The 14302-nt window shown below is 43.4% G+C and overlaps 1 protein-coding gene across 1 annotated transcript in view; it reads right to left on the reverse strand.

Annotated features, from left to right (window-relative positions):
• Positions 1-358: 358 nt before the first annotated feature.
• The window catches only part of LOC129656389 (keratinocyte proline-rich protein-like), an 80663-nt gene continuing 66719 nt past the window's right edge, over positions 359-14302 (reverse strand). Inside the window, exon 9 of the mRNA XM_055587074.1 lies at positions 359-691. Coding sequence (XP_055443049.1) covers positions 359-691 — 333 coding nt within the window. The remainder of the gene's footprint in view (positions 692-14302) is intronic.

Here is a 14302-nt window from a genome sequence, read left to right on the forward strand (position 1 = left end):
ACCACCGGCGGGCAAGGACAGAGTGGAGGAGAAAAAAGGCAACTCAAGACCAGGATGCTGAGCAGATCCATTTTATTGTTTTACAATAAAGTCAGAGAGCACCCTTTAAGAAAATACCAGGAGGAGTAACTTAGGGAAGTTTTCCTAGGGAAGTGAGGGTGGACATAGAATCCAAGGCCATGGAAGGGGATTCAGAAGAAAATTTGAGTTTCTGAGCCCCAGGGAGGGCTCATTGTCTTTGCAAGTTCAGAGTCTTCTACAGGACCTCTCAGGCCCGGCAGCCAATGAAGGAGGATAAAGATGGTATCCTCAGCAGTGTGCTGTCCCCAGGTTGGATCCTGTAGACTCAGGGACATCTTCAGCAGCAGCCGCCTCCATAGGACTGACCACTGCCCCCTCCGCAGCACCCGAAGCCCCCCGAGGGCTGGCTGCAGCAGTCAGACCTGTGGGGTCTGCAGTGGTGGGACCTGCGGCGCCTGTGGTGGCTCAGGCAGCAGCCCCCACACCCAGAGCTGCAGCAGTCCCCGGAGCTGGGGCCACAGCAGCCCTCGGAGCTGGAGCCACAGCAGGAGGAGACTGGGGGGCACTTTGGGGGGCATTTAGGGGTGGGGCATTTGGGGACGCACTTGGGAGGGGGCTGGCACTGCTGCTGGTTCTGCTGGCAGGACATCTTGGTGGGTGGGTTCAGGAGCTGAGGGAGAGACAGACGGCAGGTCAAACCAGCACAGAGAGACCTCCCTGCCCATTCCTGACTTTTCAACATCATTTCTAACATGTATGCTTAAATAACTTGCCTCTGTTATTATTTTAATGTCTTATCAACTACTCTCTTAGCATCTCCTTTGAACCTCATCTTATCCTTTTTAAAGTAAAAAGGGGTCATAATCTATTTTACCAATTTGAAAATTGACATTAAATGATATTTTTTTTAAAAATTCTTTTCACTTATCTTATTCAAATACTGAAATTGTTCTATAGAGATGAATTTATAACGGAAACATTTTCTTTATGGGAAAAAGTCCTGTTAGCACCCTAAATAATTTCATGTTTTGAAATTTACAACTTCAGATTAGAAAGGGATCTGAGGAATTTCCTGGCTGGCTCACCTTGTTAGAGAGAATAATGAGAGTTCCCTTGACTCAGATCCTGACCTATAATGGCTTCAGAAACACCTCTTACACCATCCTTAGCCTAGAAATTATTAAACATCTTGTGCTTTTCCACCTCTAGAAGTGTACAATGCATTCCCATGCTCTATCCTTACCCACGTGTATAATAATCTCCCAGAGTGCCTCTAATCCTCTCCTCACTCTGACAATTGCTCAAATCATACCAGGCAGAGGATACAGTATCTCTAGAAGGTAAACTCCCTTTCTGAGACCTGTTCCAGAATATCAGAGCAACCAGTGATTTCCTTCTTTCATCCTGGGAGTCCCCCCTCCACAAAGCTGCAGATCTTTGGGTCCCTCCCAGTGTCCTTAGCCATCACTAAACTCCTATCATTCTCCCTGTCTTCCTGCCTGCTCCTGGTTCCTTCTGTCCTTCCAGGGTTTCTCTCTCTCTCTCTAATAATATGGGCCACATCCCCCAAGGCCCTGCTCCCTGCCCTCCCCTCTGGTCTGAGCATCCTCTGTGGAAGGCCCTGGTCCCACTCCCAGTGGACACTCACCGGTGCACACACAGCACAGAGTCGTCAGCACCTCAGGAGAGGAGTGGATGGAGGTGCTCTGCCCCAAGGCCCTTTTATCCCGGCCTTGGGCTCTGCCCTCAGATGTGAGACAGGGCCTGGGCATGAGAGGACCGCCTCCTGCCACCCACATGGCTTCTGTGACAGGTGATGACTGGCAGCTCCTCCCTGTCTCCCTCCATGGGGCTCAGGGCATCCCCAGCACCAGTGCTCCCTCCTTCTCCTTACGCCTTCCTGTCCCTCACACCTTCCTCTGGGAATTAGCCTCCCAAGCCCTCCTGTCCTAGTTCTCTAATGGTCTGCCTTGAACTAAGACTCATGGAGCCTCCAAGGGTCTCTGCTTATGTCCCAGCCCCCTAGGCCCATCCCGTGTGTGTGGGTGTTCGTGTCTGTGCTGTTCCTGTTAAAAGCCTGGATTGGGAGTGAGACCCATCTGGGAGAGAACCCCTGGTCCTGACACTCAGCTATGTGATCTTATGAAAATCACCTAACCTTTCTCATTCTGTTTCCTCAACTTTAAAATGGTTGAGAAAAACTATTCTCGATGGAGTCATGAGAGTCAACAGAATCACAGAAGTAAAATGTCTGCAAAAGGTCTGATAGCGCATTGTGTGTGCGTGCTGTCCTGTCTAACTCTTTGCAATCCCGTGGACTGTAGGCCACCAGACTCCTTTGTCCATGGGATTATCTCAGCAAGAATACTGCAGTAGGTTGCCATTTTCTCCTCCAGCAGATTTTCCAGATCCAGGGATCAAACCTGTGACTCCTGTGGCTCCTGCACACATCAGATCCTCACAAATGAGCAAATATCAAATTATCCATTGATATTTAAAAATGAGAAAGTTGATTTTAAAAGACAGCTCTTGTCTAGGATACATACATCTGACTTTTTAAATGACCAGTTTTTTCACCTGAGCTTTTTTGTGCATTTTCATAAAACAATATCCCTGTTGAGTGACTAGGGAGTAAATCTGCATTGCCTTACATAGTAGAATGAGAATTTGCTTTCCAAGAATCTTACACAGCGAAAGCTGTGAGCTGGTGGACCAGAAAGCAGCAAGAAGAGACAGTGAGAGGGCTCAGCCCTGGGGAGCAGGCAGAGGGCCTGGGACCCATTGAAACGTGTGCCCAGGTGGAGGAAGCAGGAGGACCTAACAGAACAGGAGGTCTTGGGGTTCAGTAGGAATCTCCAGCGTTACCTCTGTTGCTGCAAGAACCCAAGGGTTCCTTCAAGGGTGTTTGTACATGAACATTTTTACAAGATTAAGATAAGGACTAATGTCAGTTTGGTAGGTAGCAGATGAGCCTTCCATGTGTAGAAGGCAACATCACAAAAAAACTAAACAAATTAATCAGATGAAAGGAAATCAGAGCTAGGATTAATTATGGGAAGAAAACCTTCTTTCCAGAAGCGTCCAAAATAATTTTTTGGAGTAGAATAAGATATGAATTGAGTCAATTTTATCAAGGTCATAAGGGAAAAGGATGACCAATATCTGGTGAAATGTATGCATGTACACAGGCACAGGGGGTTTAGATTGACTTTGATTGACTATATTTTTAAAATTGTGGTATAAAACCTTATAGACAGAGATAGAGATGCAGATACAGCCTCAGATACAGATATAGGTGCAGAATCTACCCTCCTTATCATTCTCAGCACCAGATATGAAAAGGTGGATGGCCTCCACTGATGAATCACTGCCTCCCATCTGCTAGGATTTCTCCTTGACTCCAGTCTTCACTGGGATACAAGCATGTTCTCCTTCCACCATCCCACACTCTAGGAATCATTACGTCTGCCCTTTAAGGAAGCCTCATTCAGGGCTCCACACTGTGTTCAGGATTGAAGTTATTTTTGACTGATATGCAAGGCTGTCTGTAATATGACTTTGTACAACTACTCCAATTTCTGTTTTTCTTCCCAAGATTTACTGTATTGGCTGTACGGTAAGCATATCTTTCCTTACTCTGCTTATCTGCTTTGTTCTATGATATTTGCCTTTCTGAGATGAGGAGCTCAAGCCTCACTTACTCCATATGCTTTATGTGACATATCTTACAAGTGAGATTTTAACAGACCATCTGACAACCTGTGCCTTATATTTCTGATTCTCCTTCAGCAACCGGGACAAGGTTATGCACACATATGTAGTTAATAGATTTTTAAGAATTCTTTCATTAGTATTAGCACTGTGTAGTTTACAAGTAGCTCTTCCCTATGGCAGGTCCTCCTCCTAGAAGACCACACACCGAGATAGGCACAGTGAGCTGTGATGGCCACGTCACCCTGCAGAGATTTGCCCCTGTCTCACCTGGCTATGACATTTCCCCAGGTTGTTCCAATGAGCTTAGTTATGGGGGAGTGGACAGGAATATCTGTGCATTGGCTCACAGATATGAATCCAGCTCCTGATACCTAGAATGATGGGGTGAAGAGGTCATATGGTCCACACCTCTGCCTCGAGGCAGGGCAGCATCTGAAATATCAATCTGCTTGGACTTGGGTGATGAGTCAGAGTCATGATTGCAATCGTATCACTTGGACTGACTTTTTGGCCCTGGATTTTAGCTGTCAATGGCTTTGGCCTCATTCAATAAGCATTTTGACTACCAAAGACTTTCTGAGGTCACCTATTCATCCAAGGGTTCTATAACTCTTACAATCATTCTTGCATCTTCTCAAGGAGCAGGAGATCTAATGGGAAGTAATTCAAGCTGAGTTAATTTTCCTCTCTGCCCTCCCACTCTCCTCTATGTGAGCTACAAAGCAGAACATTAACATATTTTCCCTTCATGCAAATATTTCTTTGAAGTTATAAATGGTAATCAATAATCTAAAGAAATAGAATTTCTAAATGATTATTGCTTAATTATTAAGGGAGTGAAGGTATTGTAAGAGTAGCACAAAATCCATAATATATAAAGGAAATAATTGATAAATTACATAAAATAATTTTTATATAGCATAAAGTACCACAGGTAAGATTTTTTGTTGTTCAGTCACTAAGTTGTGTCCGACTCTGTAACCCCATGGGCTACAGCATGCCAGGCTTCCCTGTCCTTAACCATCTCCCAGAGCTTGCTCAAACTCATGTCCATTGAGCCAGTTATGCCATCCAACCATCTCTTCCTCTGTCATCCCGTTTTCCTCCTACCTTCAATCTTTCCCAGCATCAGGGTCTTTTCCAATGAGTTGGCTTTTTACATCAGGTGGCCAAAGTATTGGAGTTTCAGCTTCAGCATCAGTCCTTCCAATGAACATTCAGGGTTGATTTCCTTTAGGATTGACAGGTTTGATCTCCTTACTGTCCAAGGGACTGTCAAGTGTCTTCTCCAGCACCACAATTCGAAAGTGTCAATTCTTCAGCTCCCTGCCTTCTTTATGGTCCAGCTTTCATATCTGTACATGACTACTGAAAAAACCATACCTTTGACTCTACAGAATTTGTGGGCAAAGTGATGTCTCTGCTTTTTAATATGCTATCTATGTTCATCATAGCTTTTCTTCCAAGAAGGAAACGTCTTTTAATTTTATGGCTGTAGTCACCATCCACAGTGATTCTGGAGCCCAGGAAAATAAAGTAAGTCTGTCACAGTTTCCATTTTTTCCCTCTCTATTTGCCATGAAATGATAGGACCAGATGCCATGATCTTAATTTTTAAAGTCAGCTTTTTTCTTTCCTTTTTCACATTCATCAAAAGACTATTTAGTTCCTCCTCGCTTTCTGCCATTAGGATTGTGTCATTTGCATATCTGAGGTTGTTGCTATTTCTCTCTGCAATCTTGATGCCAGCTTGTGATTCAACCAGCCTGGCATTTTGCATGATGTACCCTGCATGTAAGTTAAATCAGCAGGGTGATGATACACAGCCTTGACGTACTCCTTCCCAATTTTGAACCAGTCCACTGTTCCATGACAAGGGCTCCAGTCCAGTTCCATTGCTTCTTGACCTGCATACAAGTTTCTCATGATACAGGTCCGGTGGTCTGGTATTCCCATATCTTTAAGAATTTTCCACTGTTTGCTGTGACCCACACAGTCAGGCCTTAGCATAGTCAAGGGAGCAGAAGTAGATGTTTTTCTGGAATTGTCTTGCTTTTTCTATGATCCAGTGGATGTTGTTAGTTTGATCTCTGGTTCCTCTGCCTTTTCTAAATCTAGCTTGAACATCTGAAATCTCTCAGTTGATATACTGCTAAAGCCTAGCTTGAAGGATTTTGAGCATGACCTTGCTAGCATATGAAATGAGCACAATTGTACAGTAGTTTGAACATTCTTTGGCATTGCCCTTCTTTGAGATTGGAATGAAATTCTTTTCAAGGCCTATGTCCATTGCTGAGTTTTCCAAATTAGCTGGCATATTGAGTGCAGCACTTTAATAGCATCATCTTTTAGGATTTTAAATAGCTCAGCTGGAATTCCACCAACTCCACTAGCTTTGTTTGTAGTAATGCTTCTTAAGGCCCACTTGACTTCCCACTCCAAAAAAATTACAATACATACCTGATAAAGAATTTCTTTATTTAATATATAAACTTATCTCATAAATCTAAAAACATATAAAACCACAATGGACAAAGGACACAGAGCGCCCTCATTTCTCATATACATGCATATTCACACATATTGTGTTAGTCAGGAATCTTCAGAGAAAGAGAACCCATAGGGCATGAACATGCACGTAATGAGATTTATTCCAAGGTACTGGCTCCCACAGTTGTAGGGGCTTGTAAGTTTGGTATCTGTAGAGTAAACACAGGTTGAAGATTCATGAAAGAGCTGATGTTAGAGCCTGCATTCTGAGGGCTGTCTGTAGACAGAATTCCCTCTTCTTTTAGAGTGCTAGTCTTTTCTTTTAAAGCTTTCAATTGATAGGATGAAGTCACTCACACTCTAGAGGGTTATCTATTTGCTCAAAATCTACTGGTTTACACGTTGTTGCTCAGTCACTCAGTCATATCCAACTCTTTGCACCCCATGGAGTGCAGCACGCCAAGCTTCCCTGTACTTCACCATCTCCTGGAGCTTGCTCAAATTCATGCCCCCTGAGTCGATGATGTCATCCAACCATCTCATCCTCTGTTGTCCCCTTCTCCTCCTGCCTTCAATCTTTCCCAGCATCAGGGTCTTTTACAGTGAGTCAGTTCTTTGCATCAGGTGGCCAAAGGATTGGAGCTTCCAATGAATATTCAGGGTTGATTTCCTTTAGGATTGACTGGTTTCATCTTCTTGAAGTCCAGGGGACTCTCAAGAGTCTTCTCCAATACCACAGTTCAAAGGCATCAATTCTTCGGGGCTCAGACTTCATTATGGTCCAATTCTCACATCCATACCTGACTACTAGAAAAACTATAGCTTTAACTATATGAACCTTTTATGATTTACATGTTAATCACATGCAAAGAAACACCTTCGCAGCAACATCTAGACTGGTTTTTGACTTATAGTCTGGGTACCATGGCCTCACCAAGTTAACACATAAAGGTAACCATCACAGTTCACCCCTTGTCAGCTTGGCACCTGTACACATCTTCTTACACCATATTCATTCTCCAAATAAAGACAATGACAAAGTCACATTTCCAGATAACACTATGCACAACTATGCTGTGCACAACAGAAAATGCACTAACCCTTTCCCTAAAAGAGGATACAAGTTCTCTGAGTGATGTTTACTCTTCTCCCTGATAGCCTTAACATTAATATTATGATATAAAGTTAGATAATGCTTCAATGCATTACTCAATACATCTTATGTTATGTGAGCAAGATTAGAAAGGGAATAAAACAAAGACATTATAGATACACATATATACAAACATATTCATAACAAAATATGGAAGATAGACTAGTAATAATTAAAGTCCTGATTGTGGTTCTTTTTTACCTAATGTGGTGACCCAACATTAATTCCTGAAGAGTCTGGACCATTAGTTTTCCTGTCTGAAGTAGACTGTTATAGTTTTCCATTATCTGTCATCAAAGGGTATGGTAGTAATAAGATATGCCCTAAGTCATCTGCATATTCCATATATATTCTTCACTACATCCATTCTGAAGTAATATTCCAACTTCCTAATGGTAATCAGTCTTAATCACTCCATCAAGTGCATTAACACCCTTCTTTGTCATTTGATTCAGAGGCATAAGTATGCCAAAGTGGCTAGGTGGCAGTCTTAACTTCCAGTTCAATGGAATTACTGTGAGTCCTGGTGGAAGCATTCCTCTCTCAGGAACTAAGACTTCTTGACCAGCATAAGATCACAGGGACAGGAAGCAAAAATTTTGCTAGTAAATCTCTAAGGGTAATAGTGTGTATGGTATCACTCTATTTCCAACTTTGATTCCTGGACCTATATAGTCTGATTATAGGAGAAACAGAATTATAATATTGATTGCTGATTTTGAGCATATGCAGCCTCCTAAAGAGCCTTGCCCCAACCCTGAAAGGTATTGCCACTATCCTGGTTCTGTAAATAGGTCTTCAAAAGGCCATTCCACAGTTTGATCAAGCCAGCTGCTTGAGGATGAAGTGGAGCATGGTAAGAAGAGTGAATTCCATAAGCAGACCCATTGCTTTGTTTTACTTGCTGTATTTGTCAGTGTTCTCCAGAGAAACAGAAAAAATATGATATTATACATACATATATATACATACATATGTATATATACATATATATGCATATTGATGCACTGGTAAAGAATCTTCCTTCCAATACAGGAGATGCAAGAGATTCAGGTTCAATCCCTAGGTTGAGAAGATCCCCTGGAGGAGGAAATGGCAACCTGCTCCAGTATTCTTGTCTGGAAAATCCCATGGACAGAGAAGTCTGCCAGGCTACAATTCATGGGATCACAAAGAGTCAGACAGGACTGAGTGACTTAACACTAGCACTTTGTGTGTGTGTGTGTGTGTGTGTGTATATATATAATGTATATATAATGTATATACATATATATGTGTGTATATAAGTATACACATGTATATGTATATGTATATAATATATATGAAGATATATATATATTTTTAAATGGGTTCATGTAATTAAGGATGCTAAGAAATACATGATCTGCTATCTGCAAGTTGAAAACCCAGGAAAGCTGGTGGTATAATTCAGTCCACGTCTGAAGGCCCAAGAACCAGGGGAGCCAATGGTGTAGATTCCAGTCTGGGTCTGAAAGCCTGAGAATCAGAAAAACCAAGGAAAAGTTCAGTGCTTCAACTCAAGAAATCAGCCAAGAATTTAAAAAGGGCCAATTTTTCCATCCTCTGCATTTTGTTCTTTTCAGGTTCTCAATAGACTGCATAATTCCAAACCTACAATGGGAAGAGTAGTCTATTTTAATGAATCCACTGATTCAAATACTAGCCTCATTCAGAAACACCATCACAGACATATCTAGAAATATCACTTAGCCTGGGCATCCCATGGCCATTCAGACCAATACATAAAATTAAGTGTCAGAGAAACAGTGTCTTGTGAAGCACCATAATGATAAATAAGACATTCTATAAGCCCTCAGATGACAATTTTGACAGAAGAATTGCATGCAAGGAAGACAAATCCATATCCAGTTCAGTTCAGTGGCTCAGTCATGTCCCACTCTTTGCAACCCCATGAACCGCAGCACGCTAGGCCTCCCTGTCCATCACCAACTCCTGGAGTCCACCCAAACCCATGTCCATTGAGTCAGTGATGCCATCCAACCACCTCATCCTCTATGATTTAGGTCATATCTGAATGGTCTAGTGGTTTTCTCCACTTTCTTCAATTTCAGTCTGAATTTGGCAATAAGGAGTTCATGATCTGAGCCACAGTCAGCTCGCGGTCTTGTTTTTGCTGACTGTATAGAGCTTCTCCATCTTTGGATGCAAAGAATATAATCAATCTGGTTTCGCTGTCGACCATCTGGTGATGTCCATGTGTAGAGTCTTCTCTTGTGTTGTTGGAAGAGGGTATTTGCTATGACCAGTGCGTTCTCTTGGCAGAACTCTATTAGCCTTTGTCCTGCTTCATTCTGTACTCCAAGGCCAAATTTGCCTGTTACTCCAGGTGTTTCTTGACTTCCTACTTTTGCATTCCAGTCCCCTATAATGAAAAGGACATCTTTTTTGGGTATTAGTTCTAGAAGGTCTTGTAGGTCTTCATAGAACTGTTCAACTTCAGCTTATTCAGTGTTACTTGTCGGGGCATAGACTTGGATTACCATGATATTGAATGCTTTGCCTTGGAAATGAACAGAGATCATTCTGTCGTTTTTGAGATCGCATCGAAGTATTGCATTTTGGACTCTTTTGTTGACTATGATGGCTACTCCATTTCTTCTGAGGGATTCCTGCCCACAGTAGTAGGTATAATGGTCATCTGAGTTAAAATCACCCATTCCAGTCCATCTTAGTTCACTGATTCCTAGAATGTCAATGTTCACTCTTGTCATCTCCTGTTCGACAACTTCTAATTTGCCTTGATTCAGAGAAAGTCTTTGAACCACTAAGAACAAAACACTGCCATTTCGTATGTCCTGATATAGTCAACCTGCTTCCAGGTAGCTGGCTCATCAACCCCAGTAATAGTGTCTTACTCGAACTCAGTGTTGGTCTTTATATACATGTCAGTCATGGTGAGTGAAAATTCACGCTGCTGAACCCATGTATATCCACAGTTACCCTGGTTAAAGATTGTAGGTCCCTTTGAGGAAGACTGGGGGAAAGACTGACAGTATTTAACTCTTGAGCAGGGTACCAGGGTTTTTCTTCAAAGGGAACTGGCCTCTCCTTCATTCAAAGAGTTCTAGGTTTTATAAACTAGCTCAAGACTAGAAATTGGGGGATTGGGGATTGGGGGAACATGATTCTCTCTTTTTATGATTCAGTTTTGTTCATTTGACGTAGAACTCTTAAATTTACATATATCAAGTGAAAATTTAGTAGACTTGACATTTGCTTCACTTGTAAGTACACGGAGATTAACTAGCAGAGACAGAGCTCTCTGGTGGTCAGAACACGCTGACCGCTGCACGGACCCTGTCATCCATTACAGTAACCACACCCACTTTGCTATTGGTGACTGAGTGCTGACGCTCCTGCTGTCCTGGGATCCAATTACCCCTATTGTGTTTAGGTTTCTCATTTTGGTGACATTAGATTCCATTGTAGTTTTTGGCTTATAGAGAAGAACCATCACAGAACTCTTCAAGGATGCCAGGGCGCCCCTTACAATTGATTTCTCCTGGTCATTGTAAAAGGAGAGTCCTCTGAACCCTTCTGGGGTGGACAAGCAGATCTTAAATGACAACTTCACCCTAGATTCCAATAACACCAAGCCTCCAGATCCCTTCCTCTGCAGTAAACTAAGGCAGTTCTGGTGTTTCACCTTCATTTAGTGGAGACTGCCTTTGCTTCATGTTATAGCCAATCAATGATTTGTTAGAGCCCTTTCTAACCCCCAAAGTTACAATGTTAAATCTAGAATATCTACTTGACTGATCTAAGTCCATAAATTTGGCCTGATACAACTTTAAGTTCTTTCCACAATTACCCTGCCCCTAATATCCATTCCACACATATGCCCTGGGTTTGTATGTATATAAATCAGAAAACATCAAGTAGTTCTTGTGGAGTGTGGTATACTTGCTTGTGGGTCACACTATGTTTCGCCTTTTGAGGTCTACTGGGACTTCAGTCCACTTATCTAGGAGTAAAAGGAGATAATGTGGTGGTACAGGTGAGAACCAGCAGTCTCTCGCAAGGCTACCTCTTATGGCGAGGTCATTACCATTTCCTGGAACAATACAGGTTTAATTTACTCAGATGGGGTAGAAAAGTCTGCTTCTACTACAAATAAAAACAACAACAATGATAGTAATAGATCTGAACCTAGAAATTCAATGTTTTGCCTTTTCAGAATCTTTCCAAATATTTGGATTCCAATTTTCAGAATCCCAGGAATGAGTCAGTTACACATCATGCAAGGCATGATATCAGGCTCTCACATGCTACAGACATAGCATCACTTCTGTGGGATCCCTTACATAATTGCATAATCACATCCAGTTAAGAAGACCCCCAGACAAACCCCAACTGAGGGTTTGTCCTCTAAACCAAGAGCTCCTTAAATATGCCCAGCACATGAAGGATAAAAAAATCTAAGGGCTGTCACAGGTAGGAGGAGACTGAAGAATCATGGCAACTAAATGCAGTGTTGGATCCTGGATTAGACTCTGAATCAGTAAATTTTTGTTTTGCTACAAAGGGCATTAGCGGCACAAGTGGCAAATTTGAACCAGGTCTGTACATACTGAGGCATTAGGGGAACCAGAAGTTGAGTACAGAGTATGAGAAAGATGATGTAGGGATAAAAATATCATTTCAGACAAGAAGGAATATAGATTTCTAGCTTTATTGTTTCACATCAGGCTAGTTTATGCAAAAAGAGAAGCTGCAGAGGGACACGGGGTCTGTGCTTTGGGGTTCTCAGAGATTCCCCACATATGAAAAGGAGGTGAATAAATGGATTTGGGAGGGAGTTTGGGGCTCCTGGACCCAAGGAATAGGTACCCCTGGACCAGAGCTCAAAGGCCTCACCCAGACCCCCAGCGACAAGGGAAGGCCCAGCAGGAGGGGCAGGAGGAGGAGGAAGTGCTTGTCCATCTGTTGTCCCCAGGTCGGCTCTTCTTGGCACAGGGTCCACTTCAGCAGCAGCCGCCTCCATAGGACTGACCACTGCCCCCTCCGCAGCACCCGGAGCCCCCCGAGGGCTGGCTGCAGCAGTCAGACCTGTGGGGTCTGCAGTGGTGGGACCTGCGGCGCCTGTGGTGGCTCAGGCAGCAGCCCCCACACCCAGAGCTGCAGCAGTCCCCGGAGCTGGAGCCACAGCAGGAGGAGACTGGAGGGCACTTCGGGGGACATTTTGGGGGGCATTTAGGGGTGGGGCACTTGGGGGGGCACTTGGGAGGGGGCTGGCACTGCTGCTGGTTCTGCTGGCAGGACATCTTGGTGGCAGGCTCAGGATCTGAGGGAGAGACAGACAGCAGGTCAGACCAGCACACAGAGACCTCCCTGCCCCTTCCTGACCTTTCACTGTCTTTCTATCCCCTTTAGTTTGACAAACTATTTAATGCAGTCCTAGATAAATAAACACTGAAAGTTTCATTGTTTTCAGTAGTTGCTCAAATGCTCTCATAGCTTCTTATTTTTAATGCCAAATGTTCTCCTTTATAATTAGAAAAACTTAGACCAAATAATAAGAAAATGTTCTCAAACCCAAACATCCAGTATGTAGGAGATCTACTATAATTATACTGTAAGAACCATGAAAAAAATCCAAGAAGCAGTTTAGAAATGAAGTCATATCTTTAGGGAAAATAGTCATTCCCTCTTGGAAAATTTCCTAGGTATTCTTGTCCTATAGGGACATAGATGTTCACAATCTCAAAGGATGTTGGAGATTACCCAGGAGAAGTAGCTTTTTAATTAATATAAGCTGGGATTTTCACGCAGGCCCTTGAGCTAGTCCAGTGCTCTGCATTCTCCACAGACACTCACCACAAACTAATACCTCAGCACCTGGCTTTCGGGTTTGCGTCTTCACTTCTGCAGACCCACTACTCTGACAGTTTAAAAAAGGTCGGTCAGTTCTGATTTCCTCTCTCCTGGCTGAGCACTACCGTCACCATCTCTGCTTTTCCAGGAGGACAGTTATGTTTTCAGAGGTAAGAGTCCCTTTTTGAACGCAGCTGTAGGTTAGCATGATGATCAATGTTGTAAATCCTTCAGATCACTGGCCAAAAAACACATCAATTGGGTTTCTCTAGAGCACTCAGTCACAACTCCACAACTCCTCCTACCCAGGTTCCCAGCCTCTTCATTGTCCCTTCCCTCAGCCTTCCCAAGACTTGTTCTTTTGCTAAAAAAAGACCAGTCTCATCCTCTTCTCACCCTCCCCATCTCAACATACACACACATAGGCATGCAGACACATTGCAAAGCCTCCACATGTCCTCCCCTCTGGTCTGAGCATCTTCTGTAGAAAGCCCAGTGGACACTCACCAGTGCATAGGCAGCACAGCGTTGTCAGCAGCCCAGGACAGGAGTGGATGGAGGTACTCCGGCCCCAGTGCCCTTTTATCCCAGCCTTGTGCTCTGCCCTCAGATGTGAGACAGTACCTGGGCATGAGAAGACTGCTTCCTTCCACCCATGTGGTTCCTGTGACAGGTGATGACTCGCAGTTTCCTCCATGTGGCTCAGGACATCTGTGACCACCAAGGAATATGGCTGCTCAGAAATGAAGGCAGGGAGAGAAAATCCTCTTGTCCTCCCCCACTTGTTCTTTCTGAAGGGTGCCTTTCTTGAGGACTCCTGCCTTTCCTTCTTGGAACCATCCTGCCTCCATCCCTACCCCTTGCTCTGCCCAACACTATCTTTTTCTTCCCAAATGTTATTAATGACTACATTCAATCTGGTTTAAAGCAAGTGTTTAAGCTATTCCTTCATGTTTTATTCCATCTTCATAACCCGAAACTATATATATATCAGTTCAGTTCAGTTCAGTTCCTCAGTCATGTCCGACTCATTGTGACCCCATGAATCGCAGCACGCCAGGCCTCCCT

The sequence above is a fragment of the Bubalus kerabau genome, chromosome 6 (assembly GCF_029407905.1).
Source record: "Bubalus kerabau isolate K-KA32 ecotype Philippines breed swamp buffalo chromosome 6, PCC_UOA_SB_1v2, whole genome shotgun sequence".
In the NCBI taxonomy this organism is placed as follows: domain Eukaryota; kingdom Metazoa; phylum Chordata; class Mammalia; order Artiodactyla; family Bovidae; genus Bubalus; species Bubalus kerabau.